This window comes from Anabas testudineus, chromosome 1 (genome assembly GCF_900324465.2).
Source record: "Anabas testudineus chromosome 1, fAnaTes1.2, whole genome shotgun sequence".
In the NCBI taxonomy this organism is placed as follows: domain Eukaryota; kingdom Metazoa; phylum Chordata; class Actinopteri; order Anabantiformes; family Anabantidae; genus Anabas; species Anabas testudineus.
The window spans coordinates 14,512,409-14,526,210 of record NC_046610.1 but is presented as its reverse complement, the minus strand read 5'-3'; the positions used below and the strand labels follow the sequence as shown (position 1 = coordinate 14,526,210).

Below are 13,802 nucleotides of genomic sequence, written 5' to 3'. Positions count from 1 at the left end.
AATTCATTCACTCTGTGTGCAAGTTGGTATGGCGTTGTAGGCGGAAGGTAATAGCAACATTTCCAGGCAACATGAACAGGTCTCGTGGACGTCTATTGTACCAGTTTCAGAACAATAGGCTTTGTCAGTGGAGACTGTGAAACACATTCAGTGCTAAGCTCAGTTTGTATCTCAAATGATCCAAGACCTGCACTGGGAGAATAAACTCTTTCTTTTTATACTTTTTTTTTTGTCTGCATACTGGAAATACCACACACACATAGTGTCTTTTCTCAGATGTCCCTGTTTTGTGAAGATAATATTTCCCAAACAGACCAACATTACCAAGAGAGACAGGTCAATATTTTTTCATTTATTTGAAAAATATGAAGACATACATTCTGCTGTTAATGAGAACATCGTGCCTTGCACACAGTGAACAGTATGTTCCTCAATGTCACAGTGAAAACAAATGGTCATAATGAAAGGCAGAAGAATAAAATGCAATAAATAATGTGAATTATCACTAATAAAGAAACAATGGTGCAAGTTACAAGGGGAGCTGCATCCTGTTTGTAGTACACAATTGTAAATGATCAGCATTATGCTGCGCTACAGGATTCTGTACAAACAAAACAATCATAAACCTTCAGTAACGTCCTGTAAATAAATAAAATAATCTCACACATATTTACAATTTTCCTGATTTAAATTTACAAACATAAAAATGCAACGCCGGAGTGAACATAAGATTGTTTAACACAATATTTACAGAAAATATTTACAGTGGTCCAATAAGCAATAACCTACAATCACTTTTTACTTTCATTTTCTTAATTTTGGTTGACTTCAAAAATTTCAGCAGCTTTTCCATTTACAGTGTAAACCACCAGTAACTCCTCACTCTCAGAGTCCCTGTTTCGTCACAAAAAGGGAAAAAAAAAATGCGATTTACTTTTATGTGATGAAGACAAATGGTGCCGATATGGGAACCAACAAAATGTGCAAAGTTGGATCCAGGAGAAGAGAAGGCCACGATCTAATGTAATGAAAGGAGACTCTCCCCGGGGTTAAAGCACTGTGGCATTAACCACCACCCAGACTGGTTTGGGAGGCAGTGGGCTCAGTAAGGCATTTGTTGTTCATCCGGGGAGCTTCTCTAAACTACCAGAATGTGGATGGAAGGCACACACGGGTGTTAGGACAGTACACATAGGTCAAACCTTTCAAGTTAAACTCACTGAAAAAAAAAAACATGTAAGTGGATTTAGGCCAGCAACACACTGAGGTGATGTGTTGAGGAAGCATCTTCTTCTGAATCAATCAACTTTCAACTTTGTCATCCAGCGGTGAAATCAAGAACATCTTCTTGACCCATATACAGTTTTAGCTCTATTTTGATGTATGACAGTGTCAAAGATCTTTTTGTTTTTTATTCTTTTTTCAGGTCTTTCTTCAGACGTGGACGGCACAGTGCTGAGGTCAGAAACATTAGCCAAAAAATGAGGTCACTGGGGTAGGGAGGGGAGTGTTAAGCAGCAGAATGGGAATAAATGGCCTTTGTTGCTTCGACGCACTTCCAGAAAAAAATATCACTTCAAATAAAGCTAGTGTTCTCTTCATCGTTTAGTCATGCAACATCCATATCCTCCATGCTTAGCATCTGTCTCTGCAAAAGAAGGAAGGTTGAATAAGTAAAGCTGTAAAGCTTCATAATTATATATTTATATGTTTTACAAATATCTAAAGATAAATAATGAAGCAGCCTTATAACAAAGATACCTGAGGATACACATAGCCGTCAGAGCTGTTCCTGCAGATGTGCACCTCATCCTCAGTGGTTTTCTGGTACACTGGATTGTCAAAGTGGATGGTGTTAGTGTTCTTCACGTGCCAGTGTCTCCACAGCAGCACTGTTCCAAACACCAGCAGGGAGACGACCACTGCAGAGCAGGAGCAGATGTACAGGTCATTTGGTGAGATCATGAGAAACACTGCACGTGTTACTGAGTGTTTGACAAAGAGAGATGAAGAGATCAAATGTGGAACTTACGTATTGGTAATATCACGTAGAGAGCAACAGGGTGGGATGAAGGGGCCTCTTCAGGTAAGGCTGCCAATCTGCTATCTGAAAAAAGAACATAATACAATGCTTACTTAATTTCCTATAATCTATTTACCAAAATAAAAATTAATTATTATTAAAATTATCTCAGGATATCGAACACTGTATTGCAACAGGAGTGTGACCAGAACTTTTTCTGTACCTTGACTAGAGGCAGCAGAGCGATGGGTGTTCTGTGTGGGCGGGTTAGACGAGGTAGTTATGAGTTTTTTGTTTGCTCTGGAGGTAGTTGTAGTTGTAGTTGTAGTGGTAGTGGTTGTAGCAGGATTGGGAGCAGCTGTGGGTGGGACCAGTGAACCGGTTTTGTTTCCAGCAGGCGGAGCAACTGACGCAGCTGGGAAAGAAAAATATGAGTCTTAGTGACGCAATTCAGTGTTAAACGTCATTTTATTTGTAGTGGACATTTGTGAGGGGGGATTTACCTGTCACACATTTCCTCATGTCTGCCCCCATGGTCATGTGGTCAGGACAGGCACAGGTGTACTTAGGAGAGTGTTTGTTGATCAGAGGGACAGGGAGACACAGGAACTCACAACCACCATTCATGCTGTTTCTCTCTCTGCACCAGTTTGTACCTACAAGAGTTGAAGTGAGTACAATAAGCATTAGAAAAACATGTGTGCACTTATTTTTAATGATATTCTCCAGATGTTGTGATGTATCTGTACCGGTGGGCTGCTTGAGGTCGTGGTACAGTACGATGTCCTCTGGCTGGTTCAGGTCCGTCGCCAGCTTAGTGATGTCATTTCCTGTCAGGCGGTTGGCACTAAAAACAGCACTGTTGCTGGCGTCTGTCCAAAACACCTTCTCCTGTTGAAAGGGAAAAAAAAAATACATTTATTTACTCTGGCAACACAAATGGATTAATTATGAAGGCTGATTAAGAATTAACACTGCTGATCCTGATCCTATTGAAGTTTATAGCCAATAAATTGCATGCTCAGCCGTTAAAGCTCTGGCTTTACATACATAAACCTTTTAGCTGGATAACTAACTGACTGACTAGCTTGTTTAAAATACAGTAATATGTTACCTTATAAATGCACAGTCAGCCAACAGTGTGTAGTCTGGTAATATTTCTGACCAAATTATTCTTAAAAAGCCCTTTTAATGAATGACACATTCACACACACCAATTGAACAAACAGCTTGAACTTTACAACTAACCTCAAAGACAGTCAGAGAGAGGGGGTGAGAGAGATTTTCTTCACTGAAAATGAGACTGCGCCGTGCCCCCCCACTGATGTCAATGCTGGACAGAGTGTGCATCTTGGAGTCCACCCAGTACAGACGTTGGTTGACTATGTCTGTGCACAGAGACCACAAATACACATATCTGACTGGTTAATATGGTTATGTGCTCACTACAGTTTGAATGTAAATTGTTAATTTCTCTTTAATGCAACCATGAAGTTCTTCTTACCTAGGGTGATGCCATTAGGCCACACAATGTTGTTTGTTACCAAGGCAACACGATTTGCTCCATTCAGCCCGCTTCTCTCTATCTTAGCTTCCTCCCCCCAGTCTGTCCAGTACATAAAGCTGAAGAGGATAAAAAAAATTAATTTTAAAATTAATTAATTAATTAATCAGAAAAATTAATCAAAACTGGAACCACACATTATAAATAAGGAAAAAATTGCAGTTGATCCTAAATTATTTGCGCATTTTTCACTTACTTGTTCAGTGGGTCCACTGTGATGGCTCTTGGCTTATCCAGGTTTTCTGTAATGAGGGTCTTTCTCTTGCTTCCGTCTGTCGTTGCCACTGAGATAGTCTTCAAAATGCTGTCTGTCCAGTAGATGTTGCCATGGATCCAGTCCACTGCAATGCCCTCCGGTGCCTCAATGCCACTGCCAATCACGACGGTGTGGTAAGAAGAGTTGTTGGCCACATCAATCTTGGAGCTGTCAGTAAGGAGACGACAGTGGAGAGATTCATTTAGACAGAGACATCACTTTATCAGCAGTCAGGCCTGTATCTATCTCATTCATGGTAGATTCGTTTTTTTTTGTCAACAATTACAGGCAGGTATATCTGAATATCATCTGAAAAATAGTGAAGGGAAACCTCGTTCTTAATAAAAACGGAATGCAAATGAAGCATATATAATGAGAAAAGAAATGGGCCCAAAATAGATCCCTGAGGGACACCAAAGCTAAAGGGAGACACAATGGACGAGAATTGGCCTAAATGTACTGAGAAGCTCCTCGACCAAAACCACTGGGGTGTTCCTTTAATTCCAACCTACATTTCAAGGCGTGATAAAATAATATTTTGACAAACTGTGTTGTTAGCCGTTAGATCTAAAAGCACAAAAGATTTATCGGAATCAACAGCTAAAAGCAAGTCATTAAAAACTTTTAAAAGAGCCATTTCAGTACTGTGCTGCAATTTAAAACCTGACTGAAATTTCTACCTAATGCCATTTATTTAAAGGTAAATTGATTGTAGACGTGTTTCTCTGCAAAACCTTTGACAGAAATGTGAGTTTTGATATTGGCCTAAAATTAGACATCACATTAGGGAAGATTGTTCCTCTTGATGAGTGATTGCACCACAGCATGTTTGAAAGCAGCTGGGACACAATCAACTAAAGCCAATTTATAAGAGGGTTAAGAGCTTTAAAAAGAAAATGGGGTTTTTTGACTGTTGTTCAATGCAAGATTATTGAAATATTCACTTTTTGCAGCTTTAACTGCCCTCTGGTATTCTCTAACCTGTAGATTTTCTTCAGAGACAGGTCAGACCAGAAGATCATCTTGTTCGGCATGTCCATGTCCAGAGCAACCACATTTTTCAGCTGTGGGATCAAACAGACGTACTCGCTGCGGTCCACCGTCATTTTCCTCACCTCGTGTTTGTCGGTGAAGTACAGGGTGGGAACAGTGCCTGGAGGAACAGAAGAGAAGGGTTTCATGTTGGTTTTCAGACAGGACATAAATCTGAAATTGTCTCTTAAGGAAGTAAGTATTCGGGGTTATGCTTTCTTTCTAACATTACCTGACTCAGCCTTGCATGTTTTGGTTGCAGGATCAATCACGTAGCCACCATCACAGTCGCACTTGTAGCTGCCAGGCAGGTTGATGCAGATCTGACTGCAAGTGTCTGGCTCAGCACATTCATCAATGTCTGCAGGTGGAGAAACACAATGTTCAGATGAAGATTCGGAGAAAGAAGTTGGCAAATTGAGACCTGGTCATGGTCCACTCCTAAAACAGACTGAGACCAAATCTGAAATGGTAGACTCCATCCTCTCACCTTGACAGGTTTTCTTGTCCATCTTCAGGCTGTATCCAGCAGGACAGGAGCAGTTGTAGCCAACCTTCAGATCATTGCAGTAATGGGAACATCCACCATTTCCAGTCAAACACTCGTTGTTGCCTGTGTGGACAAAGATACACACGGCATTCAAATTATATGACAACCTTTTTCCTTATAGTAACCCAGACTATCTGTGCCAGTTGCCGGGCCAGCAGGGCTAGTTGTTCCAATCATATTTTCCAGGCTGTGAGGGAGCTGAGCACATGATACATTCAGTCTGACTATTTTTGAATATTTGTGTAGATGGTTAAACAAGACTTCACTTACCACACTCTTTGATAGGTTCATCTGAACTGTCCATGCAGTCTTTCTGTGAGTCACACACTTTCTCTATGCTGATACACTCCCCGCTGTTACACTTGAACTTGGATGGACCTTCACATTCAGCTTCTGTGGAGAAGAGAGTATGAATTTAAGTACAATGTCATTATATGAAACTGCTGTGCAAAGAAGAAAAAATTCAGTACACAAGTGTGAGGAAGAAGTTAGACAGGATTTTAGTAAGAGTCACCTGTGTGGCAGCCCATCTCGTCACTGAGGTCCCTGCAGTCGTGCACACTGTCACACTGGCGGCTGCCATGGATACAGGTACCATCATGACACTGGAACTCATCTGGGCGACAAGTAGGGCGACCTAGAAAAAGAAATGGGTCAAAAGAGAGCGGGAGAGAGAAGTGAGAAGAAGAATGAGATGACAGAAAGTGAGGAAAAATTGACAAGACACAGCTGCTGTTGATTACTGTTGATTTTGTGTCACTGGTACCGATGCTGACTATGTGTAAGGAATTTATGTGTGAAATGAAAAAAAAACTGAGAAAAAATACTCACTGCAGTTCAGCTCGTCCGATCGATCCTGGCAGTCAAAGTCCCCATCACACTTCCAGCTGCCGTGGACGCATTGGCCATCAGCACACTGGAACTCGTGCGTGCTGCAGCGCACCGTCTTCTTCGGCTGCTGTCCCGGACAGTTTGAAGGCCACTCGTCAGACCCATCGGCACAGTCTGCGTCGCCATCGCAGCGCCACAGGGCGGGTACACACACTGAGTTGTTGCACTGGAAGGCCCCGGAGATGCAGGTGGGCTTGGGGCAGGAAGCCTCGTCAGAGCCATCTGAGCAGTCTTTGTCACTGTCGCAGATGAAGGACGTGGATATACACTGGCCATTGGCACACTGAAACTCGTCGGCTCCGCACTGTTTGGCCGCTGTGGTGAGTCAGGGGATGGAGAAGAAAAAATGATATGGCAACAAGAACAACACACATACATAAATGCAACACTTTTTCTTGTTGTTAACCTTCCTATCTACAGATACAAAACATCTGATTCAATTCAAGTGCATTTTTTTGTATTCAGTGTTTTATATGTTCATTGAGCTGCTTATTACATGAATGGTTTAAACCTTTTTAACAATTCTGTTTTTAATCAGTGTTTTACTTTTGTTATTTCAGATTTTATTGTTATTAATGAAATGAAAAACTATTCTTGTGAACAACTTACTGCAGTTTTTCTCATCAGCCTCATTGTCACAGTCAGCTTTGCCGTCGCAGTGCCAGCTTCCAGGTATACACTGGTTCCTGGGAAGGCCACAGTTGAACTCTGACTGCTGACAGGTTTTGGTTGCTGGGGGGAAGGAAGAGAAAGTGTGACTCAAACTTCACATAATAGCGTCCTGTAAAAGTGAGCAATCATTCACCAGCAAACCATTGTTCTACAGCAGCTTGACATCAAGTCAGGTAATAAGAAAAAATTTACTCTTTATTTCTTGCCCTCATAATATTTCCGTTTATAAACATAGAATTAAAATGAATTGCTTTATATTATCTTTTCAAGCCAGTCAGATTAGTATTTTCTTTGTTATATATGACTGTAAAAGAAAAAGATTTCTAACACTCAAAATAATTAAAAGCCAATTCATCGTCAGTGATAAACGTAACATACTGCAGGATGACGGCAGCTCATCGCTTCCATCGCCACAATCATCCGTCCCGTCACAAATCCACCTGCGGGTGATACACCTCCCATTCCCACACTTAAACTGAGTGGAGCTGCATGTGAGTGCTGCATCTGTCAAAAAAAAAACAAAAAAAAACAAGTGCATTCATATAATATCAAGAGTTCATTTAGTGTGACATGAGAATATTTGCATTCAACATCACAAGGTCTTACATTATCAGCATTTACTGCTCAATTTGCTGCAATTCACTGCCAGCACATGGTGTAGCATCGTAAGCTTGTGTCAACATACAGAACAACATATACAGTCTCTGGTGAGTTAATATGTAACACGAAATTACACACAGAACAAAAATGCGTTTGAAGGCCACAGAGGTTCAGATAATCGCTTGTGTGAATAACACACCAGCGACACGGTCCTCTTAGCTCAGGGAAGATTGCCAAAATATGATAACAGAACTGTGTGGTTTCCATTACTCATGTTAGAACATGAAATGTAGTAATAAAACTGTAAACAGTTTGGACCGAGGAGGCCCATCCCTTGTGGGAACATAACATTAATAGTCCTGTCTTTCGTCCTCCTCATGTGACACAGACATACTCATCACTACGGCCACAAAAAATTAAACTAATTAACTTTAAGAGAAAAGACAACTTTACAGAGAATCGTTGTTGATTGACTCTGCAACTTCACGCGTGTACGCTCAGGAGCAGCAAGCCAGGAACGAAACAAAGGTGTCTGTGTTGTGTCACTGGATGGGACGTTTTTCAGGTGTGGAACAGAACAGGACTCGCACACCTCTCTTTGTCACTGTGTGGCAACAGCTTCACTACTCAGAGCGGCGAGGGCTTCGACATCAAGGTGAAACTAACAAAGGCCATCGCCTCGGCAACAGTGTGTCATCCTCATCATCACCTCTGCGCTGCCAGTCTCTCCTGTGACCTGAAGGCTGGGGACATGTCAGACTATCCCTTTAAGACAATAGCATGGGAGGAGCTGAACAATCACACCACCAGTTGCTGATTGGTGCCATACTGGCATTTCTGGTAACAGCGTCACTACAGTGACCCGCAGATAAAGGCGGAGACTCTGAACATCAGGAAGCTTGAGAGGTGACAGTTAAAGAGGGAGAGTACAGGTCTGGCTGATTACAACAAAGTGACGAGTTTCAGATTTGAAAAACGTTTTAAAGTAAGGAGCAGATGCTTTCTCAATACTGGGTCTGCCCATATGAGTTACCTCCCTGCTGCTGTAAAACTGTGGGAAAAAAAGCAGAAGTAAAACATGTGCTGTCATTATTTCTTGTTCCTTGGTGTATTAAATCTATTCAGGGTAACCTTTTGCTTATCTAGAGAAGCCCTTCCTGTGTACCCCATACGCTCATAATTTCAGGGAAGCCACGAAGACAAAAAAAAAACTCTTTTTCCTCTGCAAGGAGCCAGGCATGCAGCCAGCAGAGTTTCCAGGAATAGTTTCCAAAGCACAGTCCAGCAGTTCCTCAAGATATGCGGTGACGAATTCATGAGGAAATTTGGAAAGAGACCCTCTGCGACTCTCTCTCTCTTTGCCTTTTTAAGAATTGTAAAAGGAGAACGATCATACGTAGTTCAAATGTTGGCACTTCAAACGAATGACGTCGTGTTCGGCGGTGGAAACTGTGTTTTCACTTTCCACTTCTAATCCTGTCTGCTGCTCCCACATATGGGTCACAAGCCTCACAAGAAGGGCCATTAAAGAATGTGTCTTTTAATCCTGTAATTCTGTAAAGTCTCGTCAGAGGATGAAGACGCCGGTTTAGTTTGGCCACAGCTGAAGATTTTAGTTATCCACTGTTTTGAACTTGGTATATTATGAAAGAAGCAGCACCAAACAGGCCACAGGACATCTCATTCAGCACATTGAGTATGCTATAGCTTCTGTAGACTAGGTAGGGTGATGTAAGCCACAATCGTATGTTTTTATACCTAAAAACTTGTTCAACTCTGAGGTACGGTTGAAGCAGAGCTCACAAACATCTCTTACTGCAACTTAATTTGAACAGCGAGCTGTTCACCTTTACGTCAACAGACAGACCACCAACTTGCTTCTGCAGAAAAACTGCATCCCTCAGATATTATCTATACCCACAGCATAAAAAACTGACAACCAGCACAACCATCTGCTTGTAACAATAATCTGTATGTGCAGGGCCATTCAAGTATTACCACCTACGGCGTGGTGCTTGTTTGACAGCTGAAACTGGTCAGATGAATGACGGATCAGACAAGTCGTCATTGCAAGACTGTACGATAACAATCCTTCTTTGTGGCCACATGTGACCTTGTTCACCAACAATGCATTCCTGTTTTTTACGCTGCATGCATACAATGCACACAAATTTCAACTTTCAGAAAGAGAACAAACACATGCTTTATTAAAAGGAGTTCTCTAGAGGTAATAAATCAATAGTGCTCTGCAGTGTGACCAAATTAGTCTCCCCACATAATTTCACCATGGTAGTTTCAGACGCTTAAATCTAGGACTTGATAATGAGGTCGCCGTCTGCAGATGCGCCACATATCCTCTGTGGCTTTCACCTAATGTCAGTATCAACTGATTCAATGAAGGATGCAGATGTGAGAGTACTGCTGCACAGTTCAGTCTGCACTCGTCCATACCACAGTGCAGGGTTATGGCCTCATTTCAAGCATAAGCTAAACAAGAGAGTGGATACATCAAACAAACTGGGGCCCACACACGTAACGTAACATACAGAACACCCACGCATACACACAGTGGAGTTGATAACTGTAAGTAAGTGACACAAACTGGAAAAAGGTTTAATCTGAAAAGCTCTGGGAGGAGAGTTGAGATTACTGAGGGCTTGAACTGCAGTCGGGTTAATTCTCAGCACATTGTTGTCTTAAATGGCTTTAGGTTCACACCTAGTCCCCTCTTTTGTCCTATTCACGGCCAAAGTTGCGACACTTTGCTTTAGCAGTAGAAACTCAGTGGGCTACCAGAAGAGCTGTTCAGATAATATCTACTACATATACTGCTGTGTTTCATACAGAAGTAGTAATGTAAATCCTACTATTACTGGACATTAGTATAAATACTTTGGCCTCTTTAATAATTCAGAAAAGTCAAAACAGTTTTAATCTTTAACAGAAGCAACAAATGTTTTAGCTGTTTCTCTAGTTTTATTTATTATTATCAGTATTTACTTATTCCTCTTTTTAAGCCTATAGTGTTTGCTGTGTCTTTTTATTTCCCCTTTTTTCTTATCATTTCTTCCTGTGAGGCCTAGTGTCTGTTTGTAATAGTACAAAAAATACCCAAAACAAACCCTTTGTTTATCCCTTATAAGTAGAGGACTGTGGTATCGTGTGACTGGGACCAGGGAGTAGCCTATATTTACAAGGAGATGGGGTATGCATGCATGCACACACACACACACACACACACACACACACACACACACACACACACACACACACACACACTATGTTTAGAAAAATGCACATTTCCCTGCATCTCATCCACCCCAGCGTGATGCAGGACAGGACCCTAACAACTGGAGCTACAACCACACCCTTTCCTGGTTGTCAACCTTGTTCCCATCTGAAACTTGACACCAGCCGGTGACGGCGAAACGCGATAGGCTCCCCACCTGCATGTTAGAGCCGAGCACCCAATGAAAGCTCGGTGCGTACATTTCATTCATTTATGATGAAACTGGGAACTTACAATGTGTCCTTATCGTCCAAGTTCCCTACTGTCTATTCCCTTAAACTAGTTATTAAATTTAGAGTAAACTTCATGCGTTCATAGGTTGAAACAGATCAACAGCAAAAGCAAAAACAAACAACGCATTTCCATTTCTTATGAGAGATTAATACAGATACAAGAAGTCTACTTGATGTTAATGTGCGCAGCTAAATCAGCCTGGTCAGCTTCCCGAGCATCTGTCTGTGTGGTCAGAAAGGTTCTCGCCAGGAAGTAACATTTCATACCTGCTTGGGGCGAATAATGAATCAGCATCATCAATCCCCAACATGCGTAAAGTCCGGCGAGTCCAGTCCACATTCCCATGACCCGTTCTCCTTAGTCGTCCTTATTTCACAGCAAAAAGAAAAGTCAAGCAGCTGTGAGCACTGATATGTGGAGGAGCGGGTTCTCAGCAGGATGTGTGCGTAAAAGTGTCTGGTTCAGGCGGAGAGTCGCGCCGCGGCTGTGCGTAAGAGACCGGTACCGGCTAAATATCATGGGGGGGTCACACTCACATCTGACCATTTTCTACGAGGCTGACAGGAGGGCGGTGCTACAGCAGTGGTGTGATGTTTGAAATTGGACGTGAGCACCGCCGGGGAGGAGCCACAATGTTGCTGTATCACTGAGATGGTATGTGCGTGTGTGTGTGTGTGCCTGTGCGCGTCCCTAGACTCCCCCATCCTTCCCCCTCTTCTTCTGAAACTGATGCGTTTTCCTATCAGGCAGAATCAATCATTGGAAGTGGAAACAGAAATAACAAACGCAGCTGAAATCATCGAAAGGAAGATGCTGATTTGAATCAGTATCATTATAATAAGAAGGTAGAAACCCTGTGTGTACACTGTACTGATGATTAATGCATAATGTTTTTAATAGTGCTATATCTTGGATATCTATCAGTTTATTTAGTTGTTTTTCCGTAATTTTCAATAACAGAAAAATTCCCATAGGACACAACTACCCACCAAGAAAAATGAACTGCCTCTCATTCACTAGTTGATAGTAGCTAGTAAAAGTCATTGGATGTTGGATGAAGGGTTCCCACGTCAGGAAACTGGATATGTGACTGTATTTGGGAAGTGGTTCACAATTTTCCAGTGAATCTCAAAACAATCAGGTTTTTATTTATCATACACAAGGATCTAAGGACAGATTGTTTACAGACTATAAAGCCCACTGAGGCACATTTGTGATTTGGGGATTGGCATTTATAAATAACAATTAGCTTGAATTAATTTGAGATATCCATACAATAACTGAAACAGGATTTTGATAGCTCTTGTACTTCCTCTTGTTCACACTGAGCATCAAATGATCCCTTTGTAATATGGCTCCAGTGAAAGCGACGTGAGGCAAAATACGACTTCTTATTTACTTCTTCTTATTATTAGTTTATTGCAAGCTTTAGCAGAAAATTCTGGATAGAATAAAGTTGAGCCTAAGAAATCTATTTATCTATATACGTACACTGTCTCATCCAGTTCACAAAGCAAACTCAACATTTGCAAAACAAATTATCGCCATTATTAGTAATGTAAACCAAATCCAGGAAACACGATAAGCTCTGCTGTACCTTTAGTACAAGTGCAGTTTACAGGAACTCGCAGGTGGATGCTATATAATCTAAGATTGATCAAACTTTCCACAAGCGAGAGTAAATGCTCTACATCGCTGTCTTCACATCTATCTCTAGATGCTGATTAATCTAAACCCTGAAAGGTAAATACAGTCTAGATACTTGTTGGACTGTCTACAACAAGTGTTTTGAATCTGCAGATTGAAAAGTTAGTGAAGCAGCTCACCGACTGTTTCTCATCGGTTTGTGAAGTGGAGCTTCCACCCACCTCTGAGAGGGAGTACGATTGAAAGTATGAGGGAATGTACAATGTGGTTCATGCACACACACACAAACACAACAGTCTGAATACTATAAGAGAAGTCATTTATGTGTGTGTGTGTGTGTGTGTGTGTGTGTGTGTGCAAAGGGGGTGAGGACGTCGACTTCTGGGAGAGGGAGGGGATGAGCTGCAGGAGACATCCCTGGAATGTCGAAATAGCGGCTGGATTACATTTTCTGCCACTCCCACCAAAACTACACACACCAACACGCCCACAGAGAGGAATGTTACATGTGCTGAGGGTTTGTACGTTGTGTGCACCTGCACAGCACATTTCTAACTCCACCTGTCACCTACAAGATTTTGTAAAAGTTTACTGAACTTCCGAAGTTAACTGTGACAAGTGAGTCACTGTGACCACTAGAAATGTGTTTTCTGTTCTGGCTTTCAGAGCAGACGTGTGCCCCCTTTTTTATTTACGTAGTAAATCTGACATTTTCAGATGAATTGAGGGAAAAAAAATTATTAGGAAATATAATAATTTAAGCTGTATAAACGTGAATGCTTATTGAATTATTTGATTAATGAGGGAGAGTATGGCCTGAGGAGACCAACACCCTACTGTATATCAAGGTGTGCATAATTGTTAGGCAGCTTCTTTTCCTCGGGAGAAATGGGCCAAGAATTAGATAAACTGCCATCTACCTGGAGTTGCCCAGAAGTACAAGGTGTTCAGTGCTCAGAGACATGGCCAAGGTGAGGAAGGCTGACACCCATCCACCTCTGAACAAGACTTTTCTCTCGCTCTCACTTTAAGAGATGAAAATAA

At 41.7% G+C, this 13,802-nt stretch overlaps 1 protein-coding gene across 1 annotated transcript; it reads right to left on the bottom strand.

Annotated features, from left to right (window-relative positions):
- Window positions 1-331: 331 nt before the first annotated feature.
- On the bottom strand, window positions 332-11,650 carry ldlrb (low density lipoprotein receptor b). The gene is made up of 18 exons (XM_026359745.1): window positions 11,378-11,650; window positions 7,367-7,492; window positions 6,926-7,048; window positions 6,257-6,631; window positions 5,940-6,062; window positions 5,696-5,818; window positions 5,366-5,488; window positions 5,108-5,236; window positions 4,825-4,996; window positions 3,784-4,011; window positions 3,528-3,646; window positions 3,272-3,411; window positions 2,773-2,914; window positions 2,527-2,679; window positions 2,247-2,438; window positions 2,033-2,107; window positions 1,762-1,922; window positions 332-1,648 (listed from the first exon to the last, which is right to left on the bottom strand). Exons 1-18 carry the CDS (start codon window positions 11,454-11,456, stop codon window positions 1,610-1,612), a joined length of 2,622 nt encoding a protein of 873 aa, XP_026215530.1. The 5' UTR covers window positions 11,457-11,650; the 3' UTR covers window positions 332-1,609.
- Between the last annotated feature and the right edge of the window lie 2,152 nt (window positions 11,651-13,802).